Below are 24,529 nucleotides of genomic sequence, written 5' to 3' on the forward strand. Positions count from 1 at the left end.
AAACTATCAGAGACACTGGTTGATGAAATTCAAAAGCTCATGCTCCAATTTTGGTGGAGACAGCGAGGCTCGGGAAGAAGGATGCACTGGATAGGATGGAGAATTTCTTGTAGACCTAAATTTCAAGGGGGTCTTAACTTCAAAGATCTTAAAACCTTTAACCTTGCAATGTTAGCAAAGCAAGGGTGGAGACTGATAACTAAGCCACGCTCCCTGATTTATAAGGTGTACAAGAGTAAATATTTCAAGTTCTCAAGTTTTTTAAATGCAAAGGCTGGGAACAACCCATCTTGGGGCTGGCGAAGTGTTTTGGAGGGTCGAAAAGTGCTAGAAAAGGAATCTTATAGCAAATTGGCAGAGGAAATACAATTAGGATTCAACAATATCTATGGTTAAGAGACTTTCAAGCAATTACTCCTAATCCTAATAACTCAGAGGGTCGAAGACTAGAATGGGTCTCAGATTTGATGCTACCAGACAGAACATGGAACCAGACACTAATTCGTGAGGCATTCAATCCAGCAATTGCAAATGTTATTCTAAATTCAACAATTCACCAGGAGGAGGATAGAATTACCTGGATGAAGAAAAAATCTGGGACATATACAGTAGCTTCTGGTCATGACCTTTCAATTTTTTCACCCTCCAACAGTTTTCTTCCAGAACACTGCAAAAAGAAAGAATTATGGACAGCCATTTAAAAACTCAGATGTCAACCAAAGATTAAAAATTTTATGTGAAAAGTGATGCATGAAGGTTTACCAGTGAAACAGAAATTGGGACAAAGAATCCAAACAGTGGTACCGATTTGTCCAAGATGTCACAGTGAAGAAGAATCGGTCTTCCATTGTCTCTGGACTTGCCCGGACGCAGTTGAAGCTTGGCATGCTTGCAGCCTCCCTGTTCCATCTCACACGGATCTCCCATGACAGTGGTGGCTGAAACTGCTCGAATGGTTCAGTGACGCTAACAGGAAAGAAGAGGAACTTGGCAGTTATCACAACTTGTTGAATTGAAAGGCTAAAAATGAATTTGTTTTTGAAGGAAAACGGAAGTCTCCCTTTCTAGTTGCAGAAGAAACTCTGCGGGTCTTCAATGAACCTCAAGATTAGAGATGTCTCTCTTTTTCTTAAGACCTTTACTTTTTTATTATAAGTTTGATTTTTTTTTTTTTGTGAAATATTTTTAATACTATTCTTTAATTGGTGTTCAAATATGGACCATACAATTATTTCTAGTAAAATAAAATGACCTTACCTTTGACAAAAAAAAAAAAAAAACTCCAAGTTCCTCTTTTACAAAAATGTATTCATACAAAAAAAAATTATCACTAGTTTATCACGTGTTGGTGGTTTCCAAAACCACCACAAAACCAGAATCAAAACCCAAAATCCACTTAAATAGGATTTGGTAACTTAGGTAGTTAGATGAAATAAACAGCTACCTTCAAGGCTTCAATTCAATGGTGCAAATTAAAAAAGCTTGGAATATATAATAATGCAGACATAGCCATCAATCACTAACCACTAATATAAGCATTATTAGTAATATAAGTTAGTACTGTAACAAGTGGTCAAGTTTGTACCGACATTAAAGTTTGTTTCCAACTTGAATGTCGGAATATTTTGTATCATAATTTCATTTCATAAAAACTTTAGTGATTATATATATATATATATATATATATTTTGGGATCATTAGGAGGCACATGGATAATCATTTTGAGCTAAGCTTCAGTTGTCTTTAGTGATTAGATTAATTTATAAAATTTTGTTAGATAGACAATAACTTTTGTAAATAAGAGAAATGTTAGAGGGCAATAATTTTAGTGTTTTGTAACCATTAATTGGCCATCAATAGTATTTTTAATGGTGTGAGATTACATCTAATGGTGGGAAATCACTCACTTTTATTTTAATGGTTAAGTATTGGCCAGAAAATACAAAAGTTGCTGGCTCCCTAGACTTTTCCTGTAAATAATATAAATAATAGATTTTAAAATTGACCTAATAAAGTAAAAAAAAATACTTCATTCCTCAAATTACTTCATAAACTTTAATATTAGGATAACTATACGTATACCTAGTAAATTGAACATCTATTTATTATTAACTGTGTATGAGTAAATCGAATAAAAAAAAATAACCATCCAATTAAAACTAATGAACATAATCATCTGCATACATATTGAATTGTATTAAACATTCGACATATCTATTATTCATACTGTTTAATATTTTTATTATTTATCTATATTTTTTCTAATATAAATTAGAAAAAAACACACGAGGTCAATTAGTAGTACAAACCATGAAACCAATTAATTGAATTCCACTGACATTCCATTTACAGTAAAAAAAACAACCACCATAATCCTTATTCCTCTCTCCCACATCCGCACCCAGCCACCCCTTATCCCTCTCTCCCAGGGCCATCGCTCACCATGCTCCCTCCTTATCAATTAGTGTCCCTCTTGATTTTGAATGATTCTTTTTTTTATTAATTTTGGATTCTTTTAAGTTTTAAATTCTTTTTATGTTTTAAATATTTTTTTTTTAATTTTGGATGATATTTTTAATAATTCTAAATATATTTTTTTAATTTTTTTAATATTTTGTTGGATATATTATTTTATTAGATTTTGAAATTTTAAAAAGATAATGGATATATCGTTTTTATTAAATTTTAGATATTTTTTTGTTATATTTTCAATATTTCTTTTTATTAACAATTTTTAAAATGCATTTGCAATCTTTAAAATGAAATTTTAAAATAATTTTTAGATTTTTTAAATAAAAATTTAAAATAATTTTTTAATTTTTAAAAATAATTTTACAATAATTTTAGATATATGTTATTATTTAATTTTAAATTTTTTAAATTTAAATTTTTTTATTAAATTTTAAATATTTTTTATAATAATTTAAATTCATATCTTATTTAAAAAATTTCAAAAAATAGATTTCTAATTGACACCCTTTGTTAGTTATTTAACGGAGTTATATTAATAATTTAATATATATCACTAATGGCAGTTGGCAATAATTCGATGAAAAAAAAGGTTACACTAGTTACCGATGAAATCATCAATGACGTGCTATATATAATTCTGAACCCTCATCATCGTTATCATTATTAATTTATTATTGTTTAAATAAAAATTAACCTAACTTTCTTTCCCAATAATATACTTTTCCTGAATCAAGTAAGAATTAGTCAGTAAATTACTTAATTCAAAGCTGATAAATTAAAGTAATTATATTTCAGAAAAAAATATATTTTTTTAAATATGTATATCTAATAAAACCATAAAAGAATAAAAAAAGAAAAGAAAAAAATTTTATTATTGTATTGTTGTTTTTGATATAAAAAATAATGCTATTTATTTATACTAAATTAATTTTAAATTTAAAAATAAGTTAAAACAAACAGAATTTTTAGATGATTCTATTAAAAAAAGATCAACATAACAGACTTAAAAAAATATAAGCATAATAAATTGTATTTAAAAAAAAATAAAATAACAAATAAAAATAAGATAAAAATTTAATATATCTAATTTCTTATCAATTGTTTTATGAGTTAATTCTAAAATACTAATAATATAAATAATTTTATATTATTGTTTAAGAAAATTCATATATTTAGATAAATTTATAAATAATAAATTTAAAAATTAATATGATGTATATAATAAAAATTAGTCACGTATATATATATATATATATATATATATATATATATATATATATTAAAATGTAAAATATATATTAAAAATAAGTTATATAATTTATATATTTATATAAAAATACATGCTGATTAATTTAAGATTTTATTTTTAATATCTATTTATTAGTTTTGTTGCAATATCATTAATTTTCTTTACAAATTGTTTTTACACTTAATAAGAATTAAATCTTTGTTTCATATGTGAAGTTGTGAACTATTTTCTTGTTATTTCTTTGCTAATATACGTGTTGTTTCATGCCACCCTCATACATCATAGTTTAACCAAGCATAATTTTTTTTGGTGACTCTAACCAAGCATAATTAATATTAGTTTTCAAAAATTAAAAGATAAATAATTTTTTTAAAAAGAACACCAATTCCAAACTCAACCCTAACTAAAAATTTTTTTATTTATTAATTTAGTAATTAATAGAAAAAAGATTAGTTCTAGAAGCCACCTCACAAGAATTAATAAATAGGAAATTAAAAAAAAAAAAAGCGACATTCTCTGCATTTTTGGCGCTGTGAGGGACCTTCGCCAACAGCAATTTAGTTGTACCGCCGTTTCGGAATCCCACCCAATTCTCTAAAACGCCGTCGTTTCGATTCCGTCTTTCCCTCTCTCTTTAAATACCTAATAACTCATTAGAATCCCAATCCATAAGGAACAACCATGCATCAAAATTCGTTCAAAGATTCAAAGATTTAGGATTTAGAATCCTAACACCTTCCTCTCTTCCAATTCAATTCCATGTTGATTCACTGGTATCTCCGATTTTAGAGAGAGAAACAGAGAAAGGAGAGAGAATTTCAATTCTTTTGGGAAAAAACGAAAAAGTCTTCTTTTTTTGGTTTTAGTTAGAATGGGATTGATAGTTGAGGTTGATAACGTAGACGAGGACGCCGCCGTTTTGGTCCCGCCGCCGAATTTCTCAATGGTGGAGGACTGCATTTTCCGATCCAGTTTCCCCACTCCTTCCAATTTCCCTTTTCTCCAAACCCTAAACCTTCGATCCGTCATGTCAGTTTTATACTTTTATTCCCCACTCCCCTTTTGCATTTAATTTTATTTTTTTTTTTGTAATTATGAAAACTGGGATTTTGGCATTGGGGATTAAGGTTTATCTGAATTCTTCGCGTTTCACAATCTGGAGATCGTTTTTGAAATTCAATTTTAAGAGTTAGCTCTATGTTCTTTTGGTGCTTCAAATTTTTCATCTTTTGGATGTAATGTAATTTTTTTTTAAAATCCCAATTTGTTGGGTTTTCTTTCTTCTTCTCCTATTTATTTATGTATTTTTTTCACACTCAAAACTCAATACACCATATTTTTTTCAAGAGGAAAATTGCAACAGCGAGGAAAAAATGTGATTTTTTACAGAGTATGTTATCTTGGGTATTTATCATTGCTGCTTCTGTTCTTGGATTGTTGTTCTCATTATTGTTTTATTCTTGGTGTTATTGTTGGTATTAAATGCTTGACTTGGAATTTATGAGGATTGCAAATTGGTGCAGATACTTGTGTCCAGAGCCCTATCCGGAAGAAAATCTGGAGTTTCTTCGATCGCAGAACATTCGGCTCTTTCAATTTGGAATCGAGGGGAAGACGGTATGGTTTTCACTCTGTATTGTAATGTATTCATGTGTTTCTTGTTAATAGTTGACTAGTTGTTGGGGTTAGTAATGGTTTCAAATCAGGGTTATTTGATGATCTTTTGTTCCCTGTCCCTTGTGATTGAATTTGGTTATGTGAATCTTGGATTGGAAAGTGATTTTGTTGAAACATTGTTCTTTTTCACTACTCATCGTGTCTTGGGCTTAAAATCTGGATGTTGGTGCCATATGAATATTTTATCACTCAATAACTGCACTGGGTTTGCATATTTTCTATGAAACCCTGCCTTCACTTTTATTATTTCATTGAACTAGGAAGCATAGTTTGATGTATGCTCATCTAATTTGAATCATATGTATTATTTACTCAATGTTTTATCTTCCTGATCTGATACGCCCTCATGGTTTCAGGATGTTTCTTTACCTATTCTCAGGGATTCTATTATGGAGGCCCTGAAAGTTTTAATTGGTATTGAACTAAAACCATCTCATTCAACTTTGAGATGCAGCTTTTATTTTATGCATGCCCTTGTGCATGATGCTTCTATGATTATTGGATATTTAAACTCCTTTGCATTTTTATGGTTTCAGATGTGAGAAATCACCCAGTTTTGATTCATTGCAAACGAGGAAAGGTATTGTATCAATGTGCAAATTTATCATCTCATGATTATTGTTACTTATTGCTTTTGTCATTCTGATTGATCCTTCTTTTCTGTCTTGCAGCATAGAACAGGTTGCCTTGTTGGCTGCTTGAGAAAATTGCAGAATTGGTGCCTATCTTCTGTGTTTGAGGAGTACCAACGATTTGCGGGTGCGAAATCGAGGAACGGGGATTTAACCTTTATAGATAGGTTTGACATTGTAAGCCTGAGGCAGTGCCTTTACAGTATCATCTACCAGTATCAAGGATACGGTTCGAAGAAGCGGCGATTGCTGTATACAGACGAGAACTTGCAGAAGCCCCGACTGGCATCGTTTTAGTTGTGTGCCGGGATTTGAAACCCTTTTCCTTTGCCCATGAAATGGTAGATTTTCTAGTAGTGTCATGGTTCATTTTTACATGCTCCAACTCAAAGTTTTAGGTTTTTCAGAGTACTGCTAAAGAAACGGTCTTTTTTCTTCTTATCTTTTCTTTCTTTCTCTTTTTATTTTGGTTGTGTTGTTGCTATGTTTCTATGTTCCTTCCATTTTTATTTTCTCAAAAAAACACACACACACACACAATACAAGAATGCAGCCAATTATTTTCAGAAAAGAGGCTTCTCACGCCACACATTGCTTGAACTTTTGAACCAAACAAGAGCTTATTTCATAAGGATTGGATCCCAGTAATTTTATTCATAAGAGTGAACAATGTAGTCTGCACATTTGGTAACATGTTTCAGTTGTTGAAAGTTGGTTCAAACTTAATGGAAGATATATACATACTTATTTTAGTATCATAGTTATTATTATTATCAATATTCGCAAAATGTAAATTCTTTTCATGGCACATAAACACTACGATTAGTCTATAAGAAAGTGTAATAAGTATTATAAGGTCAATGATACAATCATAGGAGTTAGAATAATTGCATAGGTATATCAATTGGGAGTTTAATTGGAAGGGCAAAGTTAAAACCAGCGTTCTAAGAACCCGATTAGGGATCAGAAATTGGTATCGTTAACTGCAAATCGGTCATTGAACTAATTAGGGCCAGAATTGGTACTAGTAAAAAAAATTTAAAAATCAGTTAAACAATTGTTTAATCAATCGAATTGGTTTAGTTTTTTAATGGTTAATTGGTTTAAAATAATAAAATATAAAAAATTATTTTTTAAAAATACATATATATTTTATACATAAATATTATTATTATATTCAGTTGAATTTTGATTCAACTTTTAAAATTTTAAATCTTTAGTTTTACCGTTTTAATTATTGGTTTGGTTTGTATAACTAGTTAAAAGAAAAACAAGGTTGTGAGGAGCTTGTGAGCTATACTTTCACGAAGGAAATTTGGAAAGGTTTAGTCCCACGCGGATCGAGGGTTTGTATTGATAGGCAGGGTCAACACAAAGGATCGGCTAAGTAGACTGGGAATCCTACAACAGAATGATAATGTGTGCGTGTTGTGTAAAAAAGGTGTTGAAAACATACAACACTTATTTGTTACGTGTGAGCACTCTTGGCAGGTGTGGTGTGCATGGATATCGGCATTTGGACAAGAGTGGACTGCTCCCGGTACTTTGAAAGACCACTTTGAGAGTTGGCGAGTTATGCCGATGAGAAGCGAGCAACGCAAGTTTTGGCTAGTTGGGCTCTTCTCAGTAATATGGATTATTTGGCTACGACGGAATGAAGTCATATTTCAGAGCAAGACAACAGGAGTTGTAGAGTGTGTAGATCAATCGTTTTCATGTGCTACAGAGTGGTATAAAAAATAACTCATATGGTCGATAGCTATACCAGAGATAACATAAGAGTTATTTGTCTTTTATGATTTGTGTCTTTTGCTCCACCATAAATGTTGAGTTCTTTCTTTCTTTCAAAAAAAAAAAAAAGAAAGACGAGATAGATAAGAAAAATAAACGCTGTAGAAGACTAGAATCCTAATGCATTCCATGCGATGCTAAAAAGAATGTATTTATGTTCGCAAATTTGAGAATGAAACTATGAAAGTGAAAGCTGTTGTATTGTGTTCGGACATATTTATACTTCTTTATTGAAGCATTTACTCTTGATAAAAATAAATAAATAAACAATTTTTTTTAAAAGACATTAACTGATGTGTGTTTTTGGGCCAGAATGTGAGGTATAAATGCACCTGAATGTGAGATACAAATGCCTTGGGTTAAAGATTTTAACTTGTCTTTTTGCGACGGTAGGAATTTCGATGTCTTAGACAGTGGTAAGAATATTTACAAGGAATTCTAATACTTAAATTAGTAAAAATTTTAACAGACTTAGATGAGAATGAATTGAAAAAAATACAAAAAATGAGACTTAGTTATTTTTTTAAAATGATTTTTGAAGATCATGGATGATTATCTCCTTATTAAGTGGGAAGTTACCATATGTTTGAGTTGGTTTATGGTGATACCAAAATATTAGGAAGAAGCATTTAGCTTGCTTCCGTTACCGTGTAGGAAAGCCATATGCAAGTGGGTCCAACATGCATAGATTAACCCATACGGATTAGATGTTTTACTATTGGGTCAACCGGAGAAAGTCCCATTTTAAAAATTACTCATTCGGTCATTCCTTATTTAGAATGTGAATTGGACCTATATTAGTAAGCTCATGTATAAATAAGATTAAGGATATATGCGGAGTGAATCCGATTGAATAAGGCCAAAATTTTAATCTATTCCACACTAAAATTATCGAATCTAATATTTGTATTTTTTAGTTTCAAAGGTCAAATTGGATATATTGTGTATATCCGTAAAACATAAAAATATTTTAAAAATTTTATTTTTATTAAAAATATTAATAAAATTCTTTTTACTTTTTTAAATATTTTTATTCTTAAAATATTATTAAATATATTTTTTAAATAATAAAAATAAAATAATACAAAATATATTATCATTATTAATTGAAATAAAACATAAAAAAATTACTCATTTATTTATTTTTTTACGGATCTGCAGATATGCGGATATCTATATGAAATCCACAATCCGATTCTATTAGTGTGCTGATCAGATCCGCTCCTATAGTCTTGCGAATCTGATCATATATGCAATTTTTTTATCGGATTCGAATAAACACCACAAATATGTGAATTGAATCCAATCCATTAATACCCCTTAACTAGAATAATACTCTAAATTTCAACTATTTGTCTAGTGTTAAATGCTTACATATAGTAAAGAAATAGATTAAATTTCTAAAGTGGTCTCTCATATTCATGACATTCACCATTTTAGTTTCTCAAATCTAAAATTTATTATACTAATATCTCAGATTGACCAGGCACTATTTTAATTTCAGGACCCTTTCATTTTATGACCCAAATTAATTCTTCTACTTCGTAACCCTAATTCACCTCTATTAATGATCTCTATTGCATTCTTCTTCTTTTTTTAAAAAAATTGACATGTTCAATGCTTCTTCTTGTGGCTTTTTTACTTAAATAAATTAAACAGGTTCCAAAATTACTCAAATCCCCTAAAATAATTTTTGAAACGTGAATACCTTAATCCTAATAATATATAAATCGTGCTAAGGGAATGTGGTTTATATAATATATTAACCACTACACCCCATAACGATTTATACATGAATGACTTCTTAGGAATAACACATAAATCGTTTCAAGGTGACCAACTTTATTAATTGTATGTAAATCGTCCCATGTTGGGAGAATTTACATGGTTTCAGGCAAAAACAAAAGATTTTGCCATAATTTATGTGTAAGTTGTAACCCCCACGATTTATGTGTCAACTATAACCCCAGCACCCTGTCACGATTTATGTTCGAGTAGCACACCACAAGAACCAGTCACGAGTTACCCACAACTCTTCACGTTGCATACAAAAACTTCCATTTTCAGCCTATCTAAGCATTCAGCGATAAGGTTGGGGAGGAAAAGAGTTTGCAACGGTTGGGAAGACGCCTTGCCATCGTCGAAGCTCCATCGCCGCCGAAGCCCCACCGCTGCCACTGCCAAGCTGCCGACGCTGACGAAAAGGAGAGAGAGGGATGCCGTTGAGTAGAAGCGTGCGAGAGAGGAAGATTCCTTTGCGCGTCGCCGTTGCCGAGGAAAGGAAGGGAGGAGCTACGTCTTGTTGTTGCCACTGCGCCAGTCATCGCTGCTGTCGTAGAGCTGTGTTATTAAAGGCTGGGTATTCTGGTTTGTTGGTTAACTTTGTTGAATTGGTTTTCTTTATTTATTGAAAATGATTTGATATCAAAATTGATTTGATATTGAAAATAATTTGATATTGAAATGATTTGATATTGAAAATGGTTTGAGATTGGAAGTGATTTGATATTTGAAAATGGTTTGATATTAGAAATGTTTGAGAAAGTTTTGAGAGATGTTTGGAGGGAACTCTTGATTGAAGGGTGGTAAAGTCCTAATTTTAGGGAATGTCCTGCCAAAATTTTTATAAGTTTAGACTAAATTGAATAGTAAGAAAATGATATTGGTTGTCTCCCCCCTAAAGTCTAAAGACTTTGCCATGTGGTTTAATTTAATAAATCCTAATTTAAGGTAATTGAGTGATTAGTTTTAAGAATAAATGGTTATGATATTTCAATTAAGATTGTAATTTGTGAGTTGGACAATTTTTGAGTCTTTTGAAAGAGGTTTAGACTTGAAATGGTTTTGAAGTTAGTTTGAGAATTTTGGTTAAGTGAAAATGAGTTTTATAAAAGAGAAATGGTTTGATTATGATTATGAGTATGATTGATTAAAGTAAATGATTATGTCTGATTGTGGCCTGAATGACCAATTTGGCAAGGATGGTGATTTTATCCCGCTTACATGTTTGAAATCGATAATGATTATTGATTGGCAAGTTAAGGATGAAGGATTCTCTCTCTTATTGTGGTGCGGATGTGGAGAAGGTGGAAAGACACTCTCCTTCGTATTAATTCCCCCACATCTCTCTCTGGTTGCAAGGTAAAAAGGCACACTCCTTCGTAATACCTCCAGGAGAAGGTGGAAAGGCACTATCCTTCATTTATATTCATCCTAGGGATGCACAACCAAGACAATATCCGGATTAACTACCAAATGTGTCGGGTTCTGACACTTTAACCGATAAGTGAGCTCACGGCCAGTAGGATAGGCATGCATTATATTACATTTGGCTGCTAGTGTTTGGGTGTGCTTAAGTATTTTGGTTTGTCTATCTGATGAATTTTGTCTAACTGTTAATTGTGGTGTTTGCTGTGACTACTCTCTAATTGTGTTTGCTTTGCATTGTTTGTTGCATGTGATTGATTCTATTTTGAGACTGAGTTTTGGTGATGGATTGATGATTCTGAGACCAAGTGTTGATTGATTATATGTTGGGGCGGAGGCCGTGATTTAATTTTGTATTGGGCCAGAGGTCGTACTTGATTATGTTATGGTTTAAAAAGATTCGTAGGATGAGCGATAATCATTTACATTTGAAATCCCTTCATTTCTTTATATGTATCCTCTTATAACAATTTAAGAACTTCTCTGGTGAGACCGTGTGGTTAGGTTCTCACCCCGTACAGATTTCTCTTTTCAAGACAAACGAAGAGTTTAAGAAATTTTTTCTGCGCATTTGATTGTGTTATATATATCTTAGTTATAGTTTTTTCTCGTGTTGTTATATATTTTTGTAAGAGGGATAGGAATTGTGATTTGTAATGATATGTATGTTTAGTATATTTGTAAGTTACTTGTATATATAAGAAGTCTTTTGTGTGTGTGTGTGTGTGTGTGTAGATATATGAAGATTGTGATTGAATTTGTTTATATATGCATGTTTATAAAAAGAAAAAAAGTTTTCAATTTTTCAAAGAAAACAGTGATACAATTTCGAGTTAAAGGCTCCTATTTTATCATTAAGTATATAGAAGTCGTCGTAATATCCTCGCTATCAAAGTGATGCAACTGGAAGCGTGACATTCTGATAAAAACAGTGTTACACTCATAAAGTCTAATTTTGACATCATTGAGATGTATATATATTGTATATTCTTCATTCAAACCCTTAATAATGGCTTCAAAGTGCTCATCAAGTGTTAAATGATGACCCATAGTAGCCAAAGAATCATTTTTTTTTTTAATTTTCTTGAGATACTCACCAATTGAACTTCCTTCTTTCTTGATGCTTTTCAATTCTGTCCTCAATTGCTTGATTTAATCTTCGAAAAATTTGCAAAGTGCTCTTGAATTCTTTCCCACATCTGATAAGCAAATTTACAATCAATCATTTTTGTTTTAAAAGATTCATCCATGAATTGAAGGAGCCATATAGTGAGAAGATTATCACGTTGTTTTCACTGTTTGTAGTTCTTTAAAGTTGTGTTGGATGCATGATTTGCTTTAGAATCATACATTGATGGGACCAACTCTTTTTCGAGGTGATCCTCAATATCATTAGCTCCTATTGTGAATAAAGCAAGTTTTTCTCAAGTGAAAAAGCTTGCTTCATCAAAATTGTCACCAATTGGTATGAAATTCTTAAGTATTATTTGTGAGAAGGAAAAGATTGTTGGTTATGGTGGAGGTTCTTAGAAGATGTGGTTTTTGGTGAATCTGTTTCTGGATCGAAGTTTTGCTCTGATACTATGTTAGGTACCAGATATCAAGGATAATAATGAAAATAATGAAAAGAAGAATGCAATAAAGATCGCAAATGAGGATAAATTAGGATTATAAAAGGGTGGGACTAATTTGGGTCGTAGAACGAATCTAACTTAGAGATAGTCCAGCACTTCATTTGTTAATTCAGCGTCAAAAAGAGTCTAGATGCTCGAAATGATTGAAAGCTATAGATATAACACACACATAAAGAGATCATTTTTGAAGAAAAATGAATGATACTATAGTAACTAAAACGACTATGTTACGTTATATATTAAAATTAACCATTAATATAAAATACATATTAGGATATAAATACACGTTAAAAAAATTAAATCATAAATGTATTTATATACAAATATACTAGTAGCTGATTTTAGTGTAAGAATAATATTTTTTTAAACTAAAAATATGGTAAACAGAAAATAATTAGTGCTAGGTGTTGTAAAATAAATAAATAAGGATAAATATAAAATAAAGAAGTAGAGGTAAAAGACTCTAGTATTAATATTTACCATAATTAATATCTCAATATAATAGAAATTATATATATAGCAGCGTATATAAAAAGGAGAGAGAAGAGTGTTTTAGTATAAAAGAGAGATAGAGAATTTTATTGATTGTGTGTAATTCACGGGTCACACCTTATCTATTTATACATGTAGAAATATTCTCTTTTCATAGCTTCATAAATGCGCAGTCCAACCTTGGAACTTTTTACACCGTCTACTATTAAGTTTTTTTACTGCCCAAAATGGTTCGATTGGAGGAATGGACATTCATATTTATCATAACACTCCCCCTTGAATATCCATTTAGGATTATGCCTCATTAAAACTTTCTAAAGAAAAATGAAATGGGAAAAAAATTTTAGTAAAGGAAAAAAAAGTACAATATCCTTTGTGATGGAAACTATCTCATTAAAAACCTTGTCAAGAAAAATCCATTAGGGACAAAAACCTGACCAAGGGAAAAAGAGTACAATATCCTTTGTGATGGGGACTGCCTCATTAAAAACCTTGTCAAGAAAAATCCATTAGGGACAAAAACCTAACCAAGGGAAAAAGAGTACAGTCTCCCCTTCTTGTCGGCATTATTTAATATCTTGGAATCGGCGCATCCCAATCTGATGTACCAATCTTTCAAAGGAGGATTTTAGGAGTGACTTTGTAAATAAGTCTGCCAAATTATCACTTGAGCGGATCTGTTGGACATCAATGGTTCCTTGATTTTGAAGATCATAAGTGAAGAAGAATTTGGGAGAAATATGCTTTGTTCTATCACCTTTGATGTATCCACCCTTAAGTTGAGCAATGCATGCTGTATTATCTTCAAACAGAACAGCTGGAGCTATCTTATAATCAATCAGTCCACATGATGACAGAATATATTAGATCAAACTCCTGAGACAAAAACACTCGCGACTAGCTTCATGCATCGCTAGTATTTCAGCATGATTAGAGGATGTCGCTGCTATTGCCTGTTTCGTGGACCTCCATGATATAGCTGTACCACCATATGTGAACAAGTATCCTATTTGAGATATCCCTTTGTGTGGATCAGACAAGTATCCTGCATTTGCATAGCCAACTAGTTGTGACATGGATCCATAGGGATAAAATAATTTCATATCAACTGTTCCATGAAGATATCAAAAAATTTGTTTGATTCCATTCCAATGTCTTCTAGTTGGAAAGGAACTATACCTTGCTAGTAAATTCACCGCAAATGATATGTCAGGTCATGTATTATTAGCAAGATACATTAGCGCTCCAATGACACTAAGATATGGTATTTCAGGACCAAGAATATCTTCATTTTCTTCTTTAGGACGGAATTGATCCTTTTCCACATCCAAAGATCTTATGATCACCGGGATACTTAATGGATGCGACTTATCCATATAAAATCTCTTCAAGATCTTTTCCGTCTATGTTATTTGATGAATAAAGATCCCATTTTTTGTATGCTCGATCTGCAAGCGAAGACAAAATTTAGTCTTTTCAAGATCTTTCATCTCAAGCTCTTCTTTTAGAGTTTTTATAATTGTTGGAATCTCTTCAAGAGTTCCAATGATATTTAAAACATTAACGTACACAGCAATTATAATGAATCCAGATGCAGATTTCTTTATGAAAACACATGGGCAGATATCATCATTCTTAAATCCTTTTTTGGCCAGATACTCAGTAAGACGATTATACCACATTTGTCCAGATTGCTTCAGACCATATAAAGATCTTTGCAATTTGACTGAGTATAACCCTTGCGAATATTCATTAGATGGTTTAGATATCTTTAGTCCTTCAGGGACTTTCATATAGATATCACGATCTAATGATCCGTATAAATAGGTTGTTACTACATTCATTAAATATATATGTAGTTTATGATATGCGGATAAACTGACCAAATAGTGCAATATTATTGCATCCACTACAGGGGAATATATTTTTTCATAATCTATACCGGGCCTTTGTGAAATACCTTGTGCCACAAGTCAAGCTTTGTAGCGTACAACTTCATTTTTCTCATTTTGTTTTCTCACAAATACCCACCTGTATCCAACAAGTTTTACATCTTCTGGTGTATGGACTACAGGTCCAAAGACTTCACGTTTTGCAAGTGAATCTAGCTCAGCTTTCATAGCTTCTTCCCATTTTGGCTAATTATTCCTTTGTCGACATTTTCAACTGTTCTTGGCTCAAGATCCTTACTTTCATTCATGATATTTAATGCTACATTATATACAAATATTTCATTGACAATTGTCTTATTTCGGTCCCATTTTTCTCCTGTAAAGACATAATTTATCGAAATCTCATCATTTTTAGAATTTTTAGGTATCTGAACATCTTCTGGCGTTAAAACTATATTAGAATTTTAGACAACTGCAGGTGTCTTTACTATGTCTTTTTCAACAAGAATAGTACTTATCTCTTTTCTTTTTTCAAGGATTTTTGTCTTTGGAACGACAGATCTACCACACTTCTGGCGTGAATTTGTTTCAATGGCCACTTGTTCAACTGGCACATATATTCGAATTGGGAAATTTTTAGCTGGTATATAGGATTTGGTTATCCTCTTTGTATCAGAAAATGCATCAGGCAATTCATTAGCTATTCTTTGCAAATGTGCGATCTTTTGAACTTCTAGTTTACATTACCCTGATCGAAGATCTAAATGCATCAAGGATGATGCATTCCAACTAAGTTCCTTCTCAAGAAGCTTATTCTCTCCCCCCTAATGTTAAAAATTTTGATTCATCAAAATGACAATCTGTAAATCGGGCTTTAAATACATTTTCAGTTTGTATCTCAAGATACATCACTATAGAAGGAGAATCATATCCAACATATATCCCCAATTTTCTTTGGCGTCCCATTTTGGTGCGAGAAGGTAGTCCAATGGGAACATATAGCACACACCTAAATATTCTTAAATGGAAAATATTTTGGCTGCTGGCCAAAAGCTAAATGCATAGGAGAGAACTGATGGTAACTTGTTGGCCTCAAACGAATAAGTGCTGCGGCATGTAAAATAGCATGCCCCCAAGCCGAGGTTGGGAGATTTGTTCTCATAAGTAAGGGTCAAGCATTTAATTGGAGGCGTTTAATAAGTGATTCTGCTAACCCATTTTATGTGTGAACATGAGCTACTAGATGTTCAATACTTATTCCACTAGCCATACAATAAGCATCAAAGACTTGGGAAGTAAATTCACCAGCATTATCAAGACGAATTGCTTTGATAGAATTTTCTGGAAACTGTACTTTTAATCGAATAATTTCAGCAAGTAATCTCACAAACGCCAGGTTGCGAGAAGACAATAAGCACACATGTGACCATCTCGAAGATGCGACTCTTAGGACTATAAAATATCTAAAAGATCCACATGGTGGATGAATAGGTCCACTATATCGCCTTGAATCCTTTCTAGGAATTAAAGGAACTCAAATCTAATCTTTACTGGTGATGGCTTTAAAATTAACTTTTCCTGAAAACATGCATCACAACAAAATTCACTAGATTTAAGAATCTTCTGGTTCTTTAGTGAATGTCCATGGGAGTTTTCAATAACTCTCTGCATCATGGTTGTTCTCGGATGACCCAATCGATCATGCCAAGTTATGAATTCATTTGGGCTAGTAAACTTATGGTTTACAATGGCATGTGATTCAATTGCACTAATCTTGGTATAATACAACCCAGATGAAACTGAGGGTCATTTTTCTAATATAACCTTTTTATTTAAATCATGAGTTGTGATACATAAGTACTCATGATTTCCCTCATTCATTGTTTCAATATGACATCCATTTCGGCGAATATATTTGAAACTCAATAAGTTTCTTAGAGACTTAGTAGATAATAGTGCATTATTTATTGTAAATTTTGTTTCTCCAGAAAACAAAATTATAGCTTTTTCCGAGCCTTCTATCACATTGCCTGAGCCAATAATAGTATTAACATATTCTTCTTTTGACACAAGATGGGTAAAATATATATCACTTTTAAGAATAGTATGCGAACTTGCATTATCCGCAAGTCAAACATCTTCACTATATATCCTTGCCATTTTTTTTCAAAGACAAATAATAATAATAAAGAATGAGTAGAAGTATATGTGCATAAAATTATTTTCCTAATTATTTTTCTAAGAAATACTGTACATAGTATCATATACTAAAAATTTTATTATTATTTTAGAACTTGGAACATTTAGTAATTTTGAAATTCATAAACATAAATACTTTATCAAACATTATTTATATACATCACACTTGAAATTCAAATGCATAGAAAATAAAAGGGCAAAAAACGCTAATAAGCCAACATCACTTCATATTTACGTATATCAGCCAAAATGAAAATCGTTTCAGCAATGAGCCAAACCGTATTTTAATGTAATTCGAACTAGGCTGGTTCGAACTGCATTTAGCAATAAATCGAACCAGGGCAGTTCGAATTACAAAGAAAGAGTTGAACATAATTCGAACCAAGGTGATTCGAACTCCATATGCTCATAATTCGAACCAGCCTAGTTCGAATTATCCATGTTAATGCGTACCAAGTAATTCGAACCACCCTGGTTCGAATTACTCAATATTTGGCTCCAACAGTAATTCGAACCAACCTGGTTCGAATTACTCATTATTTGGCTATATAAGGAGTTCGAATCAGCCTTATTCGAACTATTGTTCCTCTTCCCTACCCCACCAAATCCTAGAGAAAACGACCCAGATTCGATCCGACAAAGACCTGAACAGAATACTCAGCCGATGGGGGACGATCCGGCAAGGTTATATCGGTTGGACGGAGTTGCTCATATAGTCGGGGTCATCAACGATGAGGTTAGTACATAAAAAACTTCGTGCTAGCGGTATATCTGAGTTAGTGGTTTTGCATGCGATTTTAGTGGCGGTTTATGTTAGCGGTTAATCGTAGTGGTATTGCTAGTGGTTTAGTAGAGAGGTTTTGCATGCGGGTTAGATGGTGGTTTAGTTGGTGGTTTATGTTAGTGGTTTATGTTAGTTATTTTATGTTACCTGTTTTATGTTAGCGGTTTATGCTGGTTGTTTTATGTTGGTGGTTTAGTTGGTGGTTTATGTTAGTTGTTTTTAGTTAGTGGTTTATGTTAGTTGTTTTATGTTAGCTGTTTTATGTTAGTGGTTTACGTTAGTTGTTTTATGTTAGTGGTTTAGGTTAGTTGTTTTATGTTGGCGGTTTATGTTAGTCGTTTTATGTTAGTGGTTTGTGTTAGTTGTTTTATGTTAGCTATTTTATATTAATGGTTTAAGTTTAACTGTTTCATGTTAGTGGTTTAGTTGTGTGGTTTATGGTAGTTGTTTTGTATGTGGTTCTCGTTAATGAATTTTTATGCGGTTTTATTTTGGTATGATGTTTTGTTGATAATTTATCGTCTGGGGTATTTTTGTCATTGGTTGTGAAGCTGGTTCTAACAATGTGGTGCATGTAATGCGCAGCCACAGTGATGCATCAGGAGCATGCAGCGGCAGCAGGGCATGCGACTCGATGACAGATACGTTCCTTACTTGCAGATGGCCGGATTATACCATCTTGCCAGGCTGAACGACAGATGGTTCCGGTTAGATGAGGCCCTTGTTAGTGCCTTTGTCGAGCGATGGCGTCCGGAGATGCACACGTTTCATATGCCGTTCGGAGACTGTGCGGCGATATGCCCGTGCGTACATCATGATGTTGTTGGGTACGCAGCTGTTTGCCGACAAGAGCGGCAACCGCATTCACATCAGATGGATTCCCTACGTAGCCAGGCTTGAGGAGATGGGTACCTACAGTTGGGGGTCTGCAGCACTGGCATGGTTGTACCGGTACATGTGTCGAGTGGCGAACAGACATGTGGTCAAGTTAGTGGGCCCACTACAGCTACTTTAGTCTTGGATCTTCTGGCGATTTCCCCGGTTTAGGCCTGCAGGGTATGAGACGTTCAGCTGGCCATTGGCCTCGAGGTACTCTATTTAGCCTTCTCTACTTCAATTTAATATACATAGCTCCATGTTTATTAATACTCTATTAAAAATCTCTCAGACATTTAATTAGCCATATGACCCATGTGAGATACAGGTGGTCAGGTTACAACCCTTCTGCTAGCGAGAAGGGTCCTAGAGTGCAGATGTGGAGGCTGAGGATAGACAGGTTACAGGACAGGAAGGTGAGTACGCAACTTACTAAGTTGCTTTAATTAACCACACTTTATGAATTGCGTCCAGGAGTTGCCATGACAATGTTGAGTTTCTCTGTGCAGTTTATCTGGATGCCGTATAACAGCCCCGACGTACTTCAGGTTGTGCATCCAGAGGCTTTAGAGCCTTGACATATGGCTTTGTGGCGGTCTGTGACGTCACTGATATACTTTGCCGTCATAGAGTGGCATCAGGTCGATAGGGTTCTTCCACAGTTCGGCGGGGTCCAGTCCCGACCACATCCCGCCCTGAACATCGACTTTCTGATGTCGAAGGATGGCAGAGGCGGCGATCGATGGTTCCCGTACCACTTGCAGCAATGGCATCTCCATTGGGAGTCCCGTGCGGAGACCGTGCTGAGGTTTGATGTTGTTGCCGACCCTGGACCGTCGCATGAGTTCCTGGAGTGGTGGAGTCAGCATGGGAAGAGGTTCTTGTCTCCGGAGATGTCTTTGGGGGATCTGAGAGCCGTTCCTATTCCGGTTGCTGCATCACAGCGGGGTGCTGAGCGAGTTCCTGACATGGATCGTGTTGAGGACGTGTCAGACAGGCGTCGGGTTGAGAGGAGAGCTCGTGTGAGGACACGACGGAGCTAGCGTGATTGGAGGTGGCTTGATCAGGCTATGGAGGAGGATGACGATGCCGGTCCCGCTGGAGGCGGACGACGAGACCAGGGAGCGAGACGGAGAGGGCGTGCTGCAGTGGACCACCCTCGTTGTGCGGGGGACGACCATGATGACGATCAGCATGGGCCGGTTGGCAGGGATGGTGCAGGAGCTGTTGCAGTTGCTGGTGTTAGTGGCCATGGTGGTGGACAGGGAGGTGAGTGGTATGGGTCAGGTATGGGTGATGGGGCTGATACTGGTGACGCTGGACTTGGGTCGGGGCCTCTTGGAGATTACTTCGTTGGTGTACCCGCCCATGACCAGACTCTGCAGGAGAGTACCCCATGGGTTAGTTCGGGATCACAGTGGGCAGACTTCCTTGCCTCAGATACGCTTGATGCGGACTTTGGGGGTTCACACTTTTTAGACGAGATTACTGCCATCATGCAGGAGGACGTGTCGGCCCGGAGGCGTGGTCAGACCTCCGGCACACAGGCACCTTTAGATGTTGATCTAAACGAGCCTTCTACGACATCAGTTGCTGACCATTTTGCTTTGGGAGGTACCCCACCATCTGCCTACACTGCTGCATCAGTTTCTGTTGCCGGTCCGTCTGCAGCACCGGTCCATCCGACGTCACCGGCACAGCCTGCCCCGGATGATGAGGAGGATGAGATCGAGGACGAGGAGCCGCTTATCCGCAGAGGTCATAGGACACGGGTACCCCGTCGTTGCTTTACGGGCTCGCATCTGTTTAGATGATTCATGTTTAGTGTATGTTGGATCTTCCAGTTCATTCATGTATGATAGCCGTGTGTACTTTTGTTGTTATTTTAGCCATGTTTACTTTTGTTGTTACTTCATCATATTGTACTTTGAAAACGGGTGTTAGTTCATTCATGTACTTTTGTTGTTATTTTAGCCATGTTTACTTTAATATGTAGATTTTTTTTTAGCCTTTCCATTTGTGGGACTTGTAGTTAGACGCAAACTGAAACATAGCATATTCATTAGTTAACACAGCATGCACAATACAACGCAGAAAGATCAACAAATTACATGAGTGCCCAATTACAACATCGAACAAGGAAACTTAAATAAAATAACTACCAACACTAAGAACATGGCTACTAATGGCCCCCTCCAAGCTGTGGGCAACTCCAACGTGTGTGTCCGGGTTGGCGACATAGGCCACATCTCTTTGGCCGGTTCGGATCTGCCTCGTCAATATTTGTCCGTATCCTAGTGGACCTCAGACGACCCTCTCTCGCATGCCTCTTGTCAGGGTCAGGTATAACAGTGGGCCCGTCGTATGGTGGCCAGAAACCCTCCGGAATCGGAGGGGTGAAACCCATCCGATACACACTGAATACCGAACTAATCCGATACACGCTGTGAACATAAGCGGTCCAGGTAACCCGTGAGTAGGCACAACATGCAAGTGCGTGTTGACACGGGAAATGAAGCGCCTGGAAGTACCCGCAGTCACATGTCTGAGAGGCAAGCGAAACTCTGTAGCTACCCAATGAGAAAGAACCAGTCGGAGTGGTCTCTGCTACGGTGAACTCGGAGTTATCCCTGTCATACAACGTCACCATGAAGCACCTGTCCATCTTCAAGTTGGCCTCAATACACTTTACCAAGTGCTGACTGAATTGTTGTCCGGTTTCCATCTGGGCCTCCGCCTCTCTCCCCTTGCGAACAAAGAGTTCCGCAAGCCTTCCATATGTTGCCTTCACGAGGGAGCATACAGGGAGGTTTCTGACACCCTTGAGGATTGAGTTCACACACTCAGAGATATTCATCGTCATGTGACCGAATCTCCGCCCCTCATCACAATGCTGAGTCCACAAGGAATAATCAATCCGGTTCGTCCACTCACACATCGCTGGGTCTTCAAACCGCAGAATATCAAACCAGTAGTCAAACTCAACCTCGATCTTGGCATATGCCGCATTCACAAGAAGCCTCCGTGCATCTTTGCCCTTGAAGGTCAGGGCAAAATTAACCGCTACGTGTCGAATGCAGAATGCACGGTATGCAGATGGAGGTAACCAACCTTCGTCAGGAGCCTCAAGCGCAGCCTTGATGCCGTTATGCCTGTCCGATATAACCAGAAGACTCTGCTGCGGTGTCACGTGCTCTCGAAGGTGGGAGAGAAAGAATGTCCAAGACTCTGCATTCTCACCCTCTACTAGTGCAAATGCAACAGGTAGAATGTTGGAGTTCCCATCCTGTGCAATCGCGATGAGCAACGTTCCCCCGTACTTACCATACAGATGGGTGCCGTCAATACTAACTAGCGGCTTGCAATGTCGGAATGCCTCGATACAAGATGGAAATGTCCAGAAAAGTCTGTGAAAATAAGCTTGAGACTCGTCTACTTGTCCACCAACTCGAACGAGGCTCGTCCGTAGGACTGCAACTGTACCAGCCATCGTCAACTGGACTCCCAACACCCACATGAGGAGCTCATTGTATGACTCATCCCAGTCACCGTAGATGAGGGCAATAGCCTTCTGCTTCGCCAACCAGACCCTCCTGTACGTCGGTCTAAACCCAAAGTGTGCTGCTGTGGCATTTAGGAGCACCTTGATGCTGACGGATGCATCAGCCCTAACCATTGGCATAATGAACGCCGAAATCACATGATAATCCAAACTCCTGTGGTCACTCGAGATGGAGGTGGCCAGACAAGTGTGAGGTCCATTGTACCGTTTGACCTCCCAAATGCCCTTGCGCTGCCGGAGACTCAGTCGAATCAACCATGTGCACCCATTCCCAAACTCAGAACACTTGCCCACATACCGGCGATAATCAGACTCCACTACCTTGTACTGTACCCCTCGCCGGATGCTATAAGTCTTCACACTTAATAGGGCCTCATCTTTATCCTGAAATTGCTGACCAACCTGGAACTCTGTCAGACCAGCAGTCCCTTCCGCATCTCTAGCTCCGAATCCAACAGAGTGCCCAGAAACCCCCTCCTGCCTCATGGCATCCAGGTCCAAAGAGGAAAAATGTGGTGGATACTACTGTGTGCCAGAACTAGAACCACCGACCACCAATGCAGGCTCACTCGCTCCAATATCATCGCCGCTGTCATCCTCAATCATATCCGGCTCGACGTCATCCTCCTCTGCATCACCCAATAATCCGTCTCCGACGCCAAGCGGTGGAACGCCCTGTAAAGCGTTCGGCAGAATATCAAATGATCCTACCTCGTCGCCTACGCTGCCATTGAGATCAACAGCAAAAGACGGGGAGGCGACAGGTTGGACCGCTGGCTCGTACACAGGGACGGAGGAAAAAGCGACGGCAGGCCTGGAACTAGAACCGGCTGCCGTGGCTAAAGTGGTGGTATTCCGGTTCGAACCCCCTGAGCTGGATACCACATCATCCAGCTTTGCCAACAATTCTGGTGTCCTCACCTCCGGAAACTGCCGCCGACAAAGAAACATGACTTGCAAGTCCTCATCACTACCAATCGTGAAACAATCATACTTCAGGGTATCCTGGAGGACCGTGATTGGAATGCGATAGAAAAACTTCTTAACCCGCTTCGCACCTTCCAGACCAAGTTTCATCAGCACAGATCTAACAAGGTCATCATAGCTCGTCGTTGGACTCACGACAATACAGAGAGGATCCTTATCTGTGAACTTCACACCGGAACAAGTTTTCCTCTTAATGGATCCTCTGTGGTGAACCAAAACAACAAAACTCTCCTCACTAGCCATCTTACACCCTCTAATGAGAGCAACTCACGTTTACAACCATATATATACTGCTCTGTCTCCCACTAATTCGAATCAGCCTTCATCGATTTAGGGATTGTGTAATTCGAACCAACCTGGTTCGAATTACTTGATGCAGCTTCTCTCTCTGTAATTCGAACCAGCATGCGTTGCTAGTTCGAACCAACCTGGTTCGATTTAGTTAGATCTCTTTATTTATAATTCGAACTGCTTTGGTTCGAATTATTAATGAATGCAGTTCGAACCACTCTGGTTCGAATTATATTAATATATGCTTTGGCTGATTACTGAAACAATTTTGGTTTTGGCTTATATACGTAAATTTGGCCTGGCATTGGCTTATTATGGTTTTTTTCCCAAAATAAAACTTAACAATAAGTTTTTTGCATTATTTATTTACATGAATACTTAACAATCTCACATATCAAACTATTCTATCATTTATCAAATAACCAATATTTCCTTCAGGATCTTCAAACAAATCAGATACATCATAATGAGTGGTGGAATTTTCAGCATCATTTGAAACGAAATTCATCTCTTTCCCTTTGTCGTCCTTTTTCAAAGATGCTTGATAAAGATTGACTAGGTGCCTTGGGGTACGACAGGTACGCGACCAATGGCCCTTTCCACCACAACGGAAACATTTATCCTCTGTTGATTTATTTTGCCCAGTGTTTCTTTCTTTATCCCACTTCTGGTGAGATCCTTTCTTGTGAACATAATTCTTCTTCCTTCCATAATTTTTCTTGTTACTAAAACCTTGCCATTTACCTCTTCTAGGGTAATGATTTGCCATATTTGCTTCAGGAGA

The 24,529-nt window shown here is 36.1% G+C and overlaps 2 protein-coding genes across 2 annotated transcripts; one reads left to right on the forward strand and one right to left on the reverse strand.

The window, feature by feature from the left end:
* The first annotated feature begins 4,204 nt into the window (after window positions 1-4,204).
* Window positions 4,205-6,788, forward strand: LOC112744256 (inositol diphosphatase DSP3). Its single transcript, XM_025793822.3, has 5 exons — window positions 4,205-4,750; window positions 5,245-5,338; window positions 5,755-5,812; window positions 5,935-5,978; window positions 6,070-6,788. Exons 1-5 carry the CDS (start codon window positions 4,593-4,595, stop codon window positions 6,325-6,327), a joined length of 612 nt encoding a protein of 203 aa, XP_025649607.1. The 5' UTR covers window positions 4,205-4,592; the 3' UTR covers window positions 6,328-6,788.
* A 14,299-nt stretch (window positions 6,789-21,087) lies between these two features.
* Window positions 21,088-22,395, reverse strand: LOC112743241 (uncharacterized). The gene is made up of 2 exons (XM_025792460.1): window positions 21,860-22,395; window positions 21,088-21,718 (listed from the first exon to the last, which is right to left on the reverse strand). Exons 1-2 carry the CDS (start codon window positions 22,393-22,395, stop codon window positions 21,088-21,090), a joined length of 1,167 nt encoding a protein of 388 aa, XP_025648245.1.
* Window positions 22,396-24,529: the final 2,134 nt, after the last annotated feature.

Source organism: Arachis hypogaea, chromosome 14 (genome assembly GCF_003086295.3).
Source record: "Arachis hypogaea cultivar Tifrunner chromosome 14, arahy.Tifrunner.gnm2.J5K5, whole genome shotgun sequence".
NCBI lineage: Eukaryota > Viridiplantae > Streptophyta > Magnoliopsida > Fabales > Fabaceae > Arachis > Arachis hypogaea.